Raw genomic sequence first — 12,960 nt, 5'->3', positions numbered from 1 at the left:
CCTCTAAAATAAATAAAAACCTATTTAAAAAATAAAATAAAAATTTCCAACAACATCTGCTTACATATCATGACTGCCCCTAGCTGCAAACAGAACAGATACTGGGTGGGCAACTAGAACTCTCTGCCACATGACCTGAGCAAGTTTTTATGCTGATCCGTCTGGTTTAGTGGATAGAAATGGATGCTTTCTAGAATTTTCATCTACCATGTTACACACATAATACTCTTTTATTCTTCTTCCCCAAATTCCTACTTTCTGTGAGACCTTGGTTTTGCCGACCTCATTCTTGCTGATATCGGAAGCTTCTCGGGCATCCCCTGTACTTGGGGAAAGGTGGTTGTTCTTACCCACTTCACCTGGAGTGCCAGGGGCAACTAAGTTTTCATGTGGCAAGGATGCTCTCTTTGATCTTCACTTGGGAGTCAACAGCTCCCCCACTCCTTGGAGGGTAGACACTCACCAGTCTGGAAAGCTCCCTTGCACTTTGTCTCGGAGGCAGGGAGGCAAAGTCTCCAAGTCTCATTTCCAAGTCCACGCCAAGCCTGCCGGGTCCGCCTGGCCTGTCATGAGGTGGGGGCCCTGATCTCTTGCAGTCATTCCCTACTATGTGTCAGTCACCACCGCCAAGCACCAGGACGCAGCCACAGACAGCCGGGCCTTCATCATCCTCATCGGGGAGGATGATGAGGTCAGTAACCGCATCTGGCTGGACTATCCCCGAGGGAAGAAGGGCTTCAGCTGTGGCTCCGTGGAGGAGTTCTACGTCGGAGGATTGGATGTCGGCGAAATCAAGAAAATAGAGGTGCTGGCCTGTAGGGCCTGGGATAGTGACCACCCCCAGAAAGGAAGGAGCTGAACTGTACATGGGTGGGAGGGGCGTGGAGGGCAGGCAGAGGAACTGACCTGAGCCCCACCTCAGAGCAGGAAGCAGAGGAAGACCCCCTGGCCTCTGCCATCACCTTGAGTGAGTTGTCCACACCTCCAGGTCCCAGTTTTCCACCCAATGGGAATGCCTTGTGTATTCGCTTTCTATTGCTGTGTAACCCATGGCCATGAACTTAGTAACTTAAGAGCACACAAATATATCATCTCACATTTTCCTGGGTCAGGAGTCTAGATGTGAGTTAGCTGGTTCTCTTCCTAATATGCCAGTGTGCTGAAATCAAGTTGCTGCCAGGGCTGTGGTCTCAGCTGAGGCTTGGGATCCTGTTCTAAGCTCACTAGTTATCGGCAAAATCTATTTCCTTGTGGTTATAGGACTGAGGCCTCCAGTTCCCAGAGGCTGCCCACACTCCCTACCATGCAACCCCCTCAAAAACATGGCAGTTCATTTCTTCAAGGCCAATAAAAGATGTCTTCTGCTTCATATCTCTCTGACTTCTTCCATCTCTGATGTCTAGACCCTCTTTTAAAAGGGCTCACCTGATTAAGTCAGGCCCATCCAGAATAACCTTTTTATTAACTCAAAGTCATCTGATTAGAGACCTTAATTATATCTGTAAAATCTTTTCCGCTCAGGGGAGGGACTTGGGTCAGTGAATCCAGAGCACATTGGAAGGAAGCACTGCGGGAGGAGGCTGAAGGGGATGCTGAGCAGAGCAGGGAGGGCTTCCTTCCCAGTGGTGCCCAGAACCTCACAGCCCCTTGTGTCCCCTCATAGCTGGGCCATGATGGGGCCTCCCCCGAGAGCTGCTGGCTGGTGGAGGAGCTGAGTTTGGCTGTGCCCACCCTCGGCACCAAATACACACTGCGCTGCAATTGCTGGCTCGCCAAGGACCGAGGAGATGGCGTCACCTCCCGAGTCTTTGACCTCCTGGATGCCACGGTGGTGAACATTGGGGTGAAGGTATAGACGGGCCCTGAGTGTGTGCATTGCACAGCAAGAGCAGTGCAAGGTGGTGTGGGGGAGCGGTAGGGAGGTGGATGTGAGGGAAGCAGGAAACTCATCTCTGGGGTGTTGGCCAAAGCTGCAGCCCTGGTCTACCAGCCAGATGCTTTGCTTGGAGCCAGGAGACTCAGGTCTCTTTTGGTCTGCTGCTGCGTGACCTTGGGTAAGTCAGTTCTCCTCTCTGGGCCTTGGTCTTCTCCTATAGCACCCGAAAACCATGCTTGCCATTCTGTTTCACGTTAAGATCTTAACTAATGTGATCACGATGAGCCTTGCAAAGTAGCAGCTCTACATAGATGCTCAGAGTCAGTATTCTCCAAGTCTGCTCCATCAGCCCCTCTGGATATGATGGGGACAGGTGCACTGGTGTTCTGTGAGCCTTTGGGTCTCAGTGAGAGCTGTCCCTATAAGACCCTTTGACCATCTGCCCTGGCTGCACCTCTAACTGACCAAAAGACCTGGGATGAGTTATATAAACTCACAGGTCAGTGCTGGGCAGCAGGCAGGATGCCTGGGGGCTAATGTCTGGGGAACACGGCCGGTTGGCAGCCCAGAGGCCTCTAGTTCACGTGACCCCGCAGGCTTCTCTTTCTCTTGGAAAAGCCTCGGGGTCAGCTCGGTTCCTGAATCCAAACCGATGGGTGACTAGATTTAAGCCAGAAGCTGTCCCACAAAGGTCAGAAGAAACCACCCTGGCCTGAGCATGCGCTGCCGTGCTGTCGATGGAAACAGAAGGAAGGGCTGAGTCACGGGCTGTAAAAACCGTGACAGGCAGGAGAGTGGGTGCCTGCCCCTCCCCTGCGTGAAGCCAGAGGACAGAACTCTCTACAACATAGACAGCCCCCTCCCTTCCCCAGACGACTCCATCAGTGGCCAGGCGGTCTATGTGGGTGATCACACAGTTCCTCCCGGGACCTCTGTCCTGACCCAGGTCCCCGTGTGCACGTGGGTGTGTGTGCCTGTGTGCGCGCCAGCCCCCAGCACATGCACAGCCCTCGGCGCGGCTGCCTCTCCCTCTGAGCTCTTCAGTCCATGGAAATCCGGACCCACATCCCTGTTACCCATGTGACAGAGAACACAGGTTTGCCGCTTTACAAAGAGCCGCCGGATTCTCTGGGCTGGCCGTCCCCCCAGGACGCCTGATATCAGACTGGAATTACAAAAGCCCCGTTTCGGTGTTTCTTTCTGGAAACACAACTGTGATATAAAAAGAGACGTGTTTGTGTAGAGGAGAGAGATATGGACACAGAGAACACAGGAGTCTGGAGGGAGCCGGTCTCCTCAGGACCACGAAGCGCCCATTTTGGCCCTTCTATTTTCCATGCCTGTCTGGACAAGAGCAAAAAGGCGCCAGGCTCCTGCTTTTATTCTCACTAGCTCCGTGCCCATCAGATGTCCTTGTTAGATGGTCTGCATGGAGTTTTCTGGTAAAGCAAGAGGCTCTTCAATTACTCCCTCAACAAACCTATGCCCTGGGCCAGGCCTGAAAACACTACTTTCTGATCTTGGTATCCATGACAAAGGTTCTAGCTGCTGCTTGACAAGCACAGAGCATCCAGCAGGTACAGCAGTGGTGGCATGATCACTGTGATGGATAATGTGGGTTCTGAGTTCTAAAGCTTCTGGTGTGTGGGTACCAGGCACCTGCACAGGTGAGAATACCTACCATGTGGCAGCCGCAGGGGAAGGGAAGGGCCAGGTGTGTGCAAGGGAGATGGTTAGCTTGGCATTTCCTCTGCCGTGTGTGCCAACCACTCCTGACCCTTTGGGGCCTAATTGCTAGTCCTTGGGCAACAGGTGAGAAGGAATGGAGTAAGAAGCCAAGGCTGGCAGACACCCCAAGTCATGGTAAAGATGCCCCTTTTGCCACAAGGCTGCTTCTCAGAGGAAGAACCAAGGCAGGGGACTTAGTGGGAGTCCTGGGAAGAGCAGGCTACTCCCACCCCCTCTGGTGAAGACAAAGGGACTATATCCTCTTTGCAGCAAACCTCAGGCGAAAGGAAAAAGTTCCAAACTAAAGCAAAAATCAGGTAGACTAGGTGGTTGTCCCACGTCACAGTGGATGGAGGCTGAGCTCCCTTAAATGGCACCCAGGATGGACTCCTAGCTCCCCGATGTGCGGGTGTCTGTTGGCTGCAGCACGCAGGGGGGACAGTCACCCAGAGCTGGTGCCACTTCTTGAGGCCAAGCCACGTGGCACGCCCCGTGTCTGCAGCTCTCACAACTCTGCAAGGTGTTTGTCCCCATTTCACGAGGACAAAGCAGAGGCTGGCAAGGGCCGTCTGCCCACGTTCAACAGCCTGCAGGTGGGGGGTCTGGGATTCCAGTGGAGCTCTGGAGGCTCCCAAAGCCGCTGTCCTGCCACTACGTGCTGCATGGACTTAGGCTGGGATTCGATTCACTGAGGAATCAGTTGACACTGGGACTGTCAGTCATGTATCTGCTGCACACACGTTCTCTATGTGAAACAGAATTCCCTCTAGTACTAAACTGGGCACAGTGCGGGACATAGAGTGACAGGTCTGACTATTGCTCTCCAGTCATTCATAGTTGATGGGGCAGGGAGGCGGGGGGGGGGGGCTCTCTTCAGAGCACAGAGCTTGGAGAGAGTGTCGTCTTGCCTGGTGAGAATGAGGCAAATCATTGGGGCTGGTGGGTGAGGCCAAAGCTCAGGGCCCGCATCCCTCTCCTGGCAGGAGCTGTATGAGATGACTGTGTGGACGGGCGACGTGGTTGGCGGTGGCACCGACTCCAACATCTTTATGACCCTCTATGGCATTAACGGTAGCACAGAGGAAATGAAGCTGGACAAAAAGAAGGCCAGGTATCCAGAGGCCACCTCTGCCCCTTGCCCCTCACACATCCAGTTCTCCACTTTCTAGCCATACCCCGCCTTCCGCCAGATTGCTTCCCTCACACACCTTCATATCTTGGGGCCTTCCAGCCTCCACACCTTTGTCCCTATGATTCCCCCTTCCTGGAATGCTCTTCACCCACTCTTTTGTGTTTCAAGACCTTTCTCTTTCAAGGTCCAGCTCAAATCTACCTCTTCCAGGAAGCCTTCCTTGATTACCTCATTCCATAACCCACCTGTTCTTCCTTCTTTTTCTTTCTCTCCCCCCCCTCCTTTCTCTCTTCCTCCCCCTTCCTCCCTCTCTCTCTCTCTCTCCTTTTCCTCCTCCCTTCCTCCTTTTCTTCCTCTCTTCCTTCATCCCTCTCTTCCCTCCCTCCCTTCCTCCTTCTCTCCCTTCCTCCCACCTGTCACTAGGAAATGTTTACTGTAAGGTCTGTAGACTAGTTAAGAGTATCATGTCAGTGTGAATCTCCTGGGCCTCAGGCTCAAGACAGGCTGCTGAAGTGTCTGGGTTTGCCCTGTGTATCTGCTCAGAGAAGCCTCTCTACTCGGCAGCTGAAGAGGTGACAACTGGGGAGCATGGCCACTGGCTGCCCCGCATTCCCTTTCTATGCTGGTTTTCTCCTGGTTCCCAACCCTGCTAAAGGCTATCCTGGAGGAAGTACCCAACTCCCACTAGCACATTAGTATCTGTGACTGGGAACAGCCTGAGGCTGACCAGACCAAAGTCTTAGGCTGGGAGGCAACTATTTCACAGAAGGACTTGGGCCTTGAGGGACATGGATCAAAGGCTGACCATTTCTCCAAGGCAGCCCCTTTGTGTGGGAGGAAGCCAAGTCCCCGAGGGAAGCTGGGTGGCTTAGGTGGCTAGCAGAATGAGATCAAGACCCAGAACTGGTAGGTCTTGACTCAGGACCACTTCTACCAGGGAAACTCACTTAACCCAGTATTTCGGGAGCACGTCTGGGGTGCAAGTGACAGGCTATTGGGGAGTCAGTGGGAACTGAGAGGGAGGCTGAGTAAACGTTTGTTCTCTCCTTACCCTGGTCTGTGGCACAACCTGGGCCCCTCACCACAGCCAGCCTCCCTTTTCCATGCCCCTGCTCTGCACCCCCAGATTTGAGCGGGAGCAGAATGACACCTTCCTCATGGAGATCCTGGACATTGCTCCATTCACCAAGATGCGGATCCGAATTGACGGCCTGGGCAGCCGGCCCGAGTGGTTCCTGGAGAGGGTAAAGTGTCTGTCCCCTCGCTCTCCCTTCCACCATGGCCCACACCATCTTCCTGCTCTTTTGGGCTGTCGGTGCCTTAATAGAGTGCAAATGTCACCTGAGAGGGTTATTACACAAACCTGATCAGTATATAATCCTTAGGACCCCCTTTGACATGAATTAATCCAAGAACACAGTTTTATTTATTTGTGTCCAGTCAAAATTGAATCAGCTGCCAGAGAACAAAGCATGCACTGCAGCAAGCAGAGGCTTGGTGTGGGCTTCCTGGAGGAAGTGGGCTGGGAGGAGTGAGAGGAGCAGCAGGGGCTGGGACAGCGAGAGACTGTGGTGGGAACTTGAAGCAGCCCAGCGAGGATGCTAGTGGTGTCAGTTATTGGTGCCTCTTTCTCCGTCTTGGACCTCCAAGGCAGACTGACCCCCTGAATCAGTCTCTCATCCCCCGTCCACCAAAACTTCTATCCCAAGTCCCTCAGGCTCCTACACCCCTCTTAGCCATTAGCAGATTTTTGTTTGAGCCAACAATATGGTGCCCGTGCCAAGGGCAATCTGGCCAACTTCAGTAAATGACAGTGAGGTCAGTCAGCAGATGTGTTAGGGGACCCAGAAGAAGGCACCTTACCTAGTTGGATGACAGCATTTGGTTGGTCCACTTTCCGTCTTTCACTCAGCAAACGTTTCTTGTGGCCAACCTTGGAAACATGTTTGGACAAAGTGCCCATTTCCAAATCCCTAGACTAGAGTTGTCATGGTGGGGGTTTCAGAACCTGTGCAAGGCACACGGGGCAGGTTCTTCGTCTCAGGGAGGACCCTTTCTACTTGTCTTGAGTCCAAATCAGAAGAACTTGTCTCAAGACTTGGGTTCTGGGTCCTTGGAGTTCAGCCAAAGGGGCTGCATTAGCGGGGGGGGGGGGGGGGGGGCCGGTGGGTGGGAAGGGCATTCCCATGCCGGGTCCTCTCTCCCAGATCCTCCTGAAGAACATGAACACTGGGGACCTGACCATGTTCTACTATGGAGACTGGCTGTCCCAGCGGAAGGGCAAGAAGACCCTGGTGTGTGAAATGTGTGCCGTCATCAATGGGGAGGAGATGATGGAGTACACTTCCTACACCGTCTCGGTTAAGACCAGTGACATCCTGGGTGAGTCAGGGGGCCCCTCATCTCCCAATACCACCTCCCATCTCCCACTACTCTTGCCCCTCTTCAAGTTCTGGCTCAGGCCCTGGACTCTGGCAAGGACATTTTTTAGATGGCCTTCCAAAACTTAGCCCAAGTCATTTCCACAGTGTGTTACTTTCTGTCTGGACAGAAGGACTTCCTCCCAGGGACTGAATTAGCTCTGTTCCTCCTCGCTCAGAGAAGAGGGGGGAGAACATTATTGAACAGTATGGTCAGCACCTCTGTATTCCTGCTGCTTCCTAATGTCCCTCACCCAGGTGCCATACACCCCTGACACCCATCGTTCCTTCCCACAACCCTGCGCTTTGCAACCATCTTCTGTGCGCCAGCTTTGGCCTAGGGCAGTGGTCGGCAAACTCATTAGTCAACAGAGCCAAATATCAACAGTACAATTGAAATTTCTTTTGGGAGCCAAATTTTTTAAACTTAAACTATATAGGTAGGTACATTGTTATTAACTTAATTAGGGTACTCCTAAGGCTTAGGAAGAGCCACACTCAAGGGGCCAAAGAGCCTCATGTGGCTCGCGAGCTGCAGTTTGCCGACCATGGGTCTAGGGCAGCTGTGGGCAAACTACGGCCCGCGGGCCGGATGCGGCCCGTTTGAAATGAATAAAACTAAAAAAAAAAAAAAGACCATACCCTTTTATGTAATGATGTTTACTTTGAATTTATATTAGTTCACACAAACACTCCATCCATGCTTTTGTTCCAGCCCTCCGGTCCAGTTTAAGAACCCATTGTGGCCCTCGAGTCAAAAAGTTTGCCCACCCCTGGCCTAGGGTCTCAGGATGGAGATATGACCCTGGGCCGTTGTGGGTTTGATATTGCCGTAGAGCAATGACAGTGAGGTTCTGTCAGCACACGTGCTGGGGAACCCCTAGATGGGGACCAGGGACAAGGGTCTGGGAGGGCTTCCCAGAGGTGGTGCCAAAGTCTAGTCCAGAAAGTCAAACAGAAGCCACTGAGGCAGAGGGGACACTAGCGTGTGCAAAGGCCTGGAGCTGAGAGGGAACACTCTTGTCATGGAGGCAGTGCCTCCTACCTACCCCACTCCCCATATCAGTCCTGCTCTCCACGGGCTTGGCAAGGAGCCTGGAAAACTCATTTACACTAATGAAAAATGTCTACTTTAGGATTAGCTTGTCGGCCCTGTTAGTTTACATTTTCAACAGAGAAACATTTAGCCAAAGAAATGAAGCTCTCATGGTAAAATCTCAGGCATACCTGATGGGCCAGGACAATTGGTAAAGTTTGTTTTAGGCACCTCCCTTCATCCTTTTCTCCTCACAGTGGAACTTTCACTCTTTTTGTTTAAAGTTACACATGTTTTCAAGCCCCTTCATCCCCTCATGATGCACCCTCAGAAAATAATTGATAAATTCATTGATGACCACAGGGTCTGTATCAAAAAAGCTTCACAGGGTCACCTCTCCCAGAAGCATTTTCTTTTTAACTGGGGTCAATACCTCTATTTGCCTTAAGCAAATGATATGAACTCTGGTGTAGTATGCCAACCAGAGGCAGATCTGGGGAACAAGAAACTTTCCTATTTCCTCTGAATGCACAGTGTGTAGGAGGGAACCTGTATTTCTAAACCGTAAAGCCAGTCTACATGGCATATCATGTAAGTGTGGGCGTATTCCCGAGAACTAGGGGAGTTCTTGTACTAAACCATTCATACGTGCTAACCAGGACCCCAGTGAGCCCACCAGCATGTACAAAGCACAGAGATAAATGAAGGATAGAGTAGGAGACACAAGAGTTGCAGGGCAGTAACCAGCCCTTTCCAACATCACCCTGGCCTCACTGACTCCGAACTCGCCCATCTGCATGCCTGGCTCCTCCAAGGAGGCCAGAGCAAGAGGGGCTGTGTGTCAGAGAGGCCAGCACCCAGAGCCCTTGTCTTGAATATTCCCAGGTGCGGGCACTGATGCCAATGTGTTTATCACCATCTTTGGGGAGAATGGAGATAGCGGGACCCTCGCCCTGAAGCAGTCAGCCAACTGGAACAAGTTTGAACGGAACAACACGGACACGTTCAACTTCCCTGACATGCTGAGCCTGGGCCACCTCTGCAAGCTGAGGGTCTGGCACGACAGCAAAGGTACCTCCCGCTCAAGGTCAGGCTGGTTGGGGAGGGTAGGCCTCAGCACTCCACCCGAGCCCCTCCCCAGGATGGCAAGCAACTAAGAACGCCTGATGGCCACCATGTTGATACTCCCATTGGTTAAAAGAGCCAGTGTTTTTGGACAAATTTTAGGGGAGAGGCTTAGTCCCTCCTGCTCTCTCCCAGGAGGATGAATGGTTCTCAATTTTCTGTGACATTGGAGCACTGTCTTCCTAGTTCAGACATAAAAATTAAGAAAAAGAAAAAGGCTATGTCACCAGATTCACTTCCTGTGGATTTCCTATAAAGGCTTATGCTGGCCATGAACTTCAGGATCCCGATGAGGCCCTCTAATACTGGCTGCCAGTCTCTGACACCGATTGTGTGCATATCTAGACTTTCTCAGCTTCTTGATGTATTTTTCCTTCTATGCAAAAATCTGGACAGTCAATTCTTTCTATCTCATCACTGACTCAAAATCCGGAACGAAAAGAGGTGGTTCAGCACCACGGACAGCTACATCCAGTGTTTTAGGTGCCCGGCTCTTCAAAGACCTTGATTCCTCCCTTGGATAACCCAAGACTTCGGGCTTGTCTTGGCCTCATCATGGCTCTTTGACATAAAAGGAATCCTGAGTCATTGATATTATCTTCTTCCCTTTGTAGGCAGAGAAATGGGCCTTCTCTCCTTCAACCAGACTTTGGATCTGAAAGCAGGACCATGTCACTGGCAGGGAAAAGAATATTTCTGTATCCTTATTAAACCCAGGTGGTTGGGCTATTAGGGTCAGGAAGTCCAGGTTCTGTGCCTAACTTTCTCTTTATAGTAACTTTCTCCTCCAGAAATGGAAGATTAAATGTTAATATAAGCTAAGATAGCTAAACATGTCCTTAAATGCTCTCTATTCCACATTTTCCCTATATATCGTTTAAAAATATTCAAGCTACATTATGCTTCCCTTGCATAGAAATTTATGGGCACAAATATATTTTGTTTGAGAGTTTTCCACACAAAAAAAGATGTGAATCCTGAAAAATTACTGTGCAAGTCAGGTTACAAATGTTTAGTTAACTTAATATCATAGCAATCTTCTCTTTCCCTGACTCTACCTTTCTATCTCTTTTGTTTATTTAATGGTTTATTTTATGAAAAATTTTAAACGTGTACAAAAGTGAAGGAAATATATTAATGAACTCCCACATACCCATCACATAGATTCAACAATTAAATTTGTCATGCCTGCTTTACCCTTTTTATTTTTTTCTTTGGGTTTTTTTTGTGTTTTTTTTGGTTACTGCAAGAAATAAAATAAAATTCTAAACCTCATGTCATTTCATCCCAAACATACTATTTAGTATGTTTCTCTTTTTAGTATGTTTTATATTTTCTTATGAAATTACAATGCTGTTATTACACTTAACAATGATTTTTGTGATATCCAATTTTCATTCCATATACAAATTTTCTTAATAGCATAAAAATGTCTCTGTACTTTTGATTTTATTTGAATCTTTATGCAAACAAGGTCCATACACTACATTTAGTTGTTATGTCTCCTTAATCTCTTAATGCAGACCAGTGTCTACACCCTTTATTTTTCTATACCATTAACTTGTAGAAGGAATGGGGTCCAATGAGCTGTAGAATTCCCACATTCTGGATCCTATCTGTTTGCTTCTTGGTGGTGTTGCTGCCTCTTTGTTCCCCATATTTTCTATAACCTGGAAGCCAGCTCTCAAGGCTTGATTAGATTCAGGTTCAACTTTCTTTGGCAAGAATACTTTATAGGTGGTATCAGAACGACTTTAAAATGGGACCTGTGTACTTCATGTTACATCAAAGCAGTCCCACTCTTATTGACACCCACATATAATAGGACCCAGGGACTGCCAGCCTGATTACTCCATTGTCAAGTTCCCCCCTAAGTTTTCATCTCATGGCTTCATCCAGTGATGATCTATTAGGGTTATAAATGATGATTTTCTTCTAATTGTCACTTCTTATCCACTTATCAGTTAGAATTCTGTTAATAAAAATTATCTCTCAGGCTATTTGGTTACTATGAAATATAGTTTATAGAGGAAAATAAAGATAAATGATTAAATCTTCTTCTTAATTCCAGTTACCAGATAGCTCTTATAATACAGAACAAATTATAACACAAGAGTGTTGATTTTATAATTCATCTTGCTCTGTCTTGCTTCCTCTGAAATGAAAACTCTCCTGAAAGGAGGAATTTTTTTTTTAACCACAAAATGACGTTATATGTTTTCTTTTGGATAATATGAATTCATAGAAATATAAAAGACCTCAGAAATCATTATCATCATAACCTGTTACACCACTGGAATTTCTCCCCACATGTGGTCCTTTAGCTTTTGAGTTCTCAAGGACGCTGAAGGGTTGAGAGTAACTGAACCAATGCACAGTGCAGATAGCATGCAGCTCACAGAGCAAATACACATAGATTCATACATGATGGCTATAATTTGAGGAACACTTCTAAAGGAATGCCTGCCAATTACAGCAGAAACAGCTGATTATTTAATATTAGGGAAAGATGTGTCAGGTTTAGCAACGTACCCTACAGAAATATCTGTTTCTGACCCCGTCCTCTGATTGTCAAACGGCAAATGTTCTCAAAATCATAAAATACTCATTTGGCATTAATTAAGCAACTACTACATACCAGTTGCTATGCTGACATTGGGGAAACAACAACAAATAAGACCTGGTCCCTGCTCTTAAAAGCTCATGATCTAGGGGAAGAGACGCATGTAAATAGGGTGGTCAGGGCATGGCTTCAGGGTGCTATGGGTGCAAGGAGGACAGCTGATACAAGCTGAATAGGCAATGGGAGAACAGTAGGGAAGACTTGCTGGAGGAGGTGATGCCTGAACAGACTCTATAATGATAATGAGTGCGAGAGAGGTGGATAGTGGTGTCAAGGAGTCATAGGATTCATCCTTCAGCTTTATGAACTCCAAAAGGTCTAGTTCTTGGGCCAGAGACCTCACTGTGAATCTGACAAAACAATCAACCCTACCCTGGCAAAATGCCCCTGTATAATTATAGCACAATTTTTCCAGGCCCATAGACTATTTCAGTCCCATACACAAATCCTCTAAGCATTCATGAACCCCAAGTTAAGGATTCTTTCAAGAGAATTATACTCTCTATGCCATAGGAGCCCTCAGAGATCATCTGACCCAACCCCTCATTTCATCAACAAGGAGACCAAGGCCCAGAGAGGATAGAGAACTTGTCCAGGACCACACAGCCAGAGGGCTGGGGCCATGGAAACCAGAGGGGAGGGAAAGCACGTTCACCTCCCGTCCGCATGATCTCTTTCCCTCAGGGATATTTCCAGGCTGGCACCTCAGCTACGTGAATGTGAAGGACATCGCCCGTGACGAGATCTTCTCCTTCCAGTGTGACTGCTGGCTCTCCAAGACTGAGGGGGATGGACAGACAGTCCGCGACTTTGCCTGTGCCAACAACGAGATCCACGATGAGCTGGAGGAGACCAGTACGTGGGGATCCCAGTGGGCTCAGCCTGGCTGTGATGCGTGGGCTGGATCTTCAGCTAAATGAGAATTAGCTTAGGAGGGAAGTGGGAAATGGTGTTGACAAATCTAAAGAACAGATTCTTACAGCTGGAGGGGAATCAGCTGCCCACTGAAGGAAATACTGT

General features: G+C 49.0%; 1 protein-coding gene across 1 annotated transcript in view; it reads left to right on the top strand.

Moving 5' to 3' along the window:
* Positions 1-12,960, top strand: part of LOXHD1 (lipoxygenase homology PLAT domains 1) — a 102,134-nt gene that overhangs the window by 74,625 nt on the left and 14,549 nt on the right. Inside the window, exons 32-38 of the mRNA XM_059707222.1 lie at positions 597-805; positions 1,664-1,849; positions 4,588-4,715; positions 5,863-5,980; positions 6,944-7,118; positions 9,078-9,263; positions 12,625-12,795. Coding sequence (XP_059563205.1) covers positions 597-805; positions 1,664-1,849; positions 4,588-4,715; positions 5,863-5,980; positions 6,944-7,118; positions 9,078-9,263; positions 12,625-12,795 — 1,173 coding nt within the window. The remainder of the gene's footprint in view (positions 1-596; positions 806-1,663; positions 1,850-4,587; positions 4,716-5,862; positions 5,981-6,943; positions 7,119-9,077; positions 9,264-12,624; positions 12,796-12,960) is intronic.

This window comes from Myotis daubentonii, chromosome 8, assembly GCF_963259705.1.
Source record: "Myotis daubentonii chromosome 8, mMyoDau2.1, whole genome shotgun sequence".
In the NCBI taxonomy this organism is placed as follows: domain Eukaryota; kingdom Metazoa; phylum Chordata; class Mammalia; order Chiroptera; family Vespertilionidae; genus Myotis; species Myotis daubentonii.
This window is presented reverse-complemented; position numbering and strand designations above follow the sequence as displayed.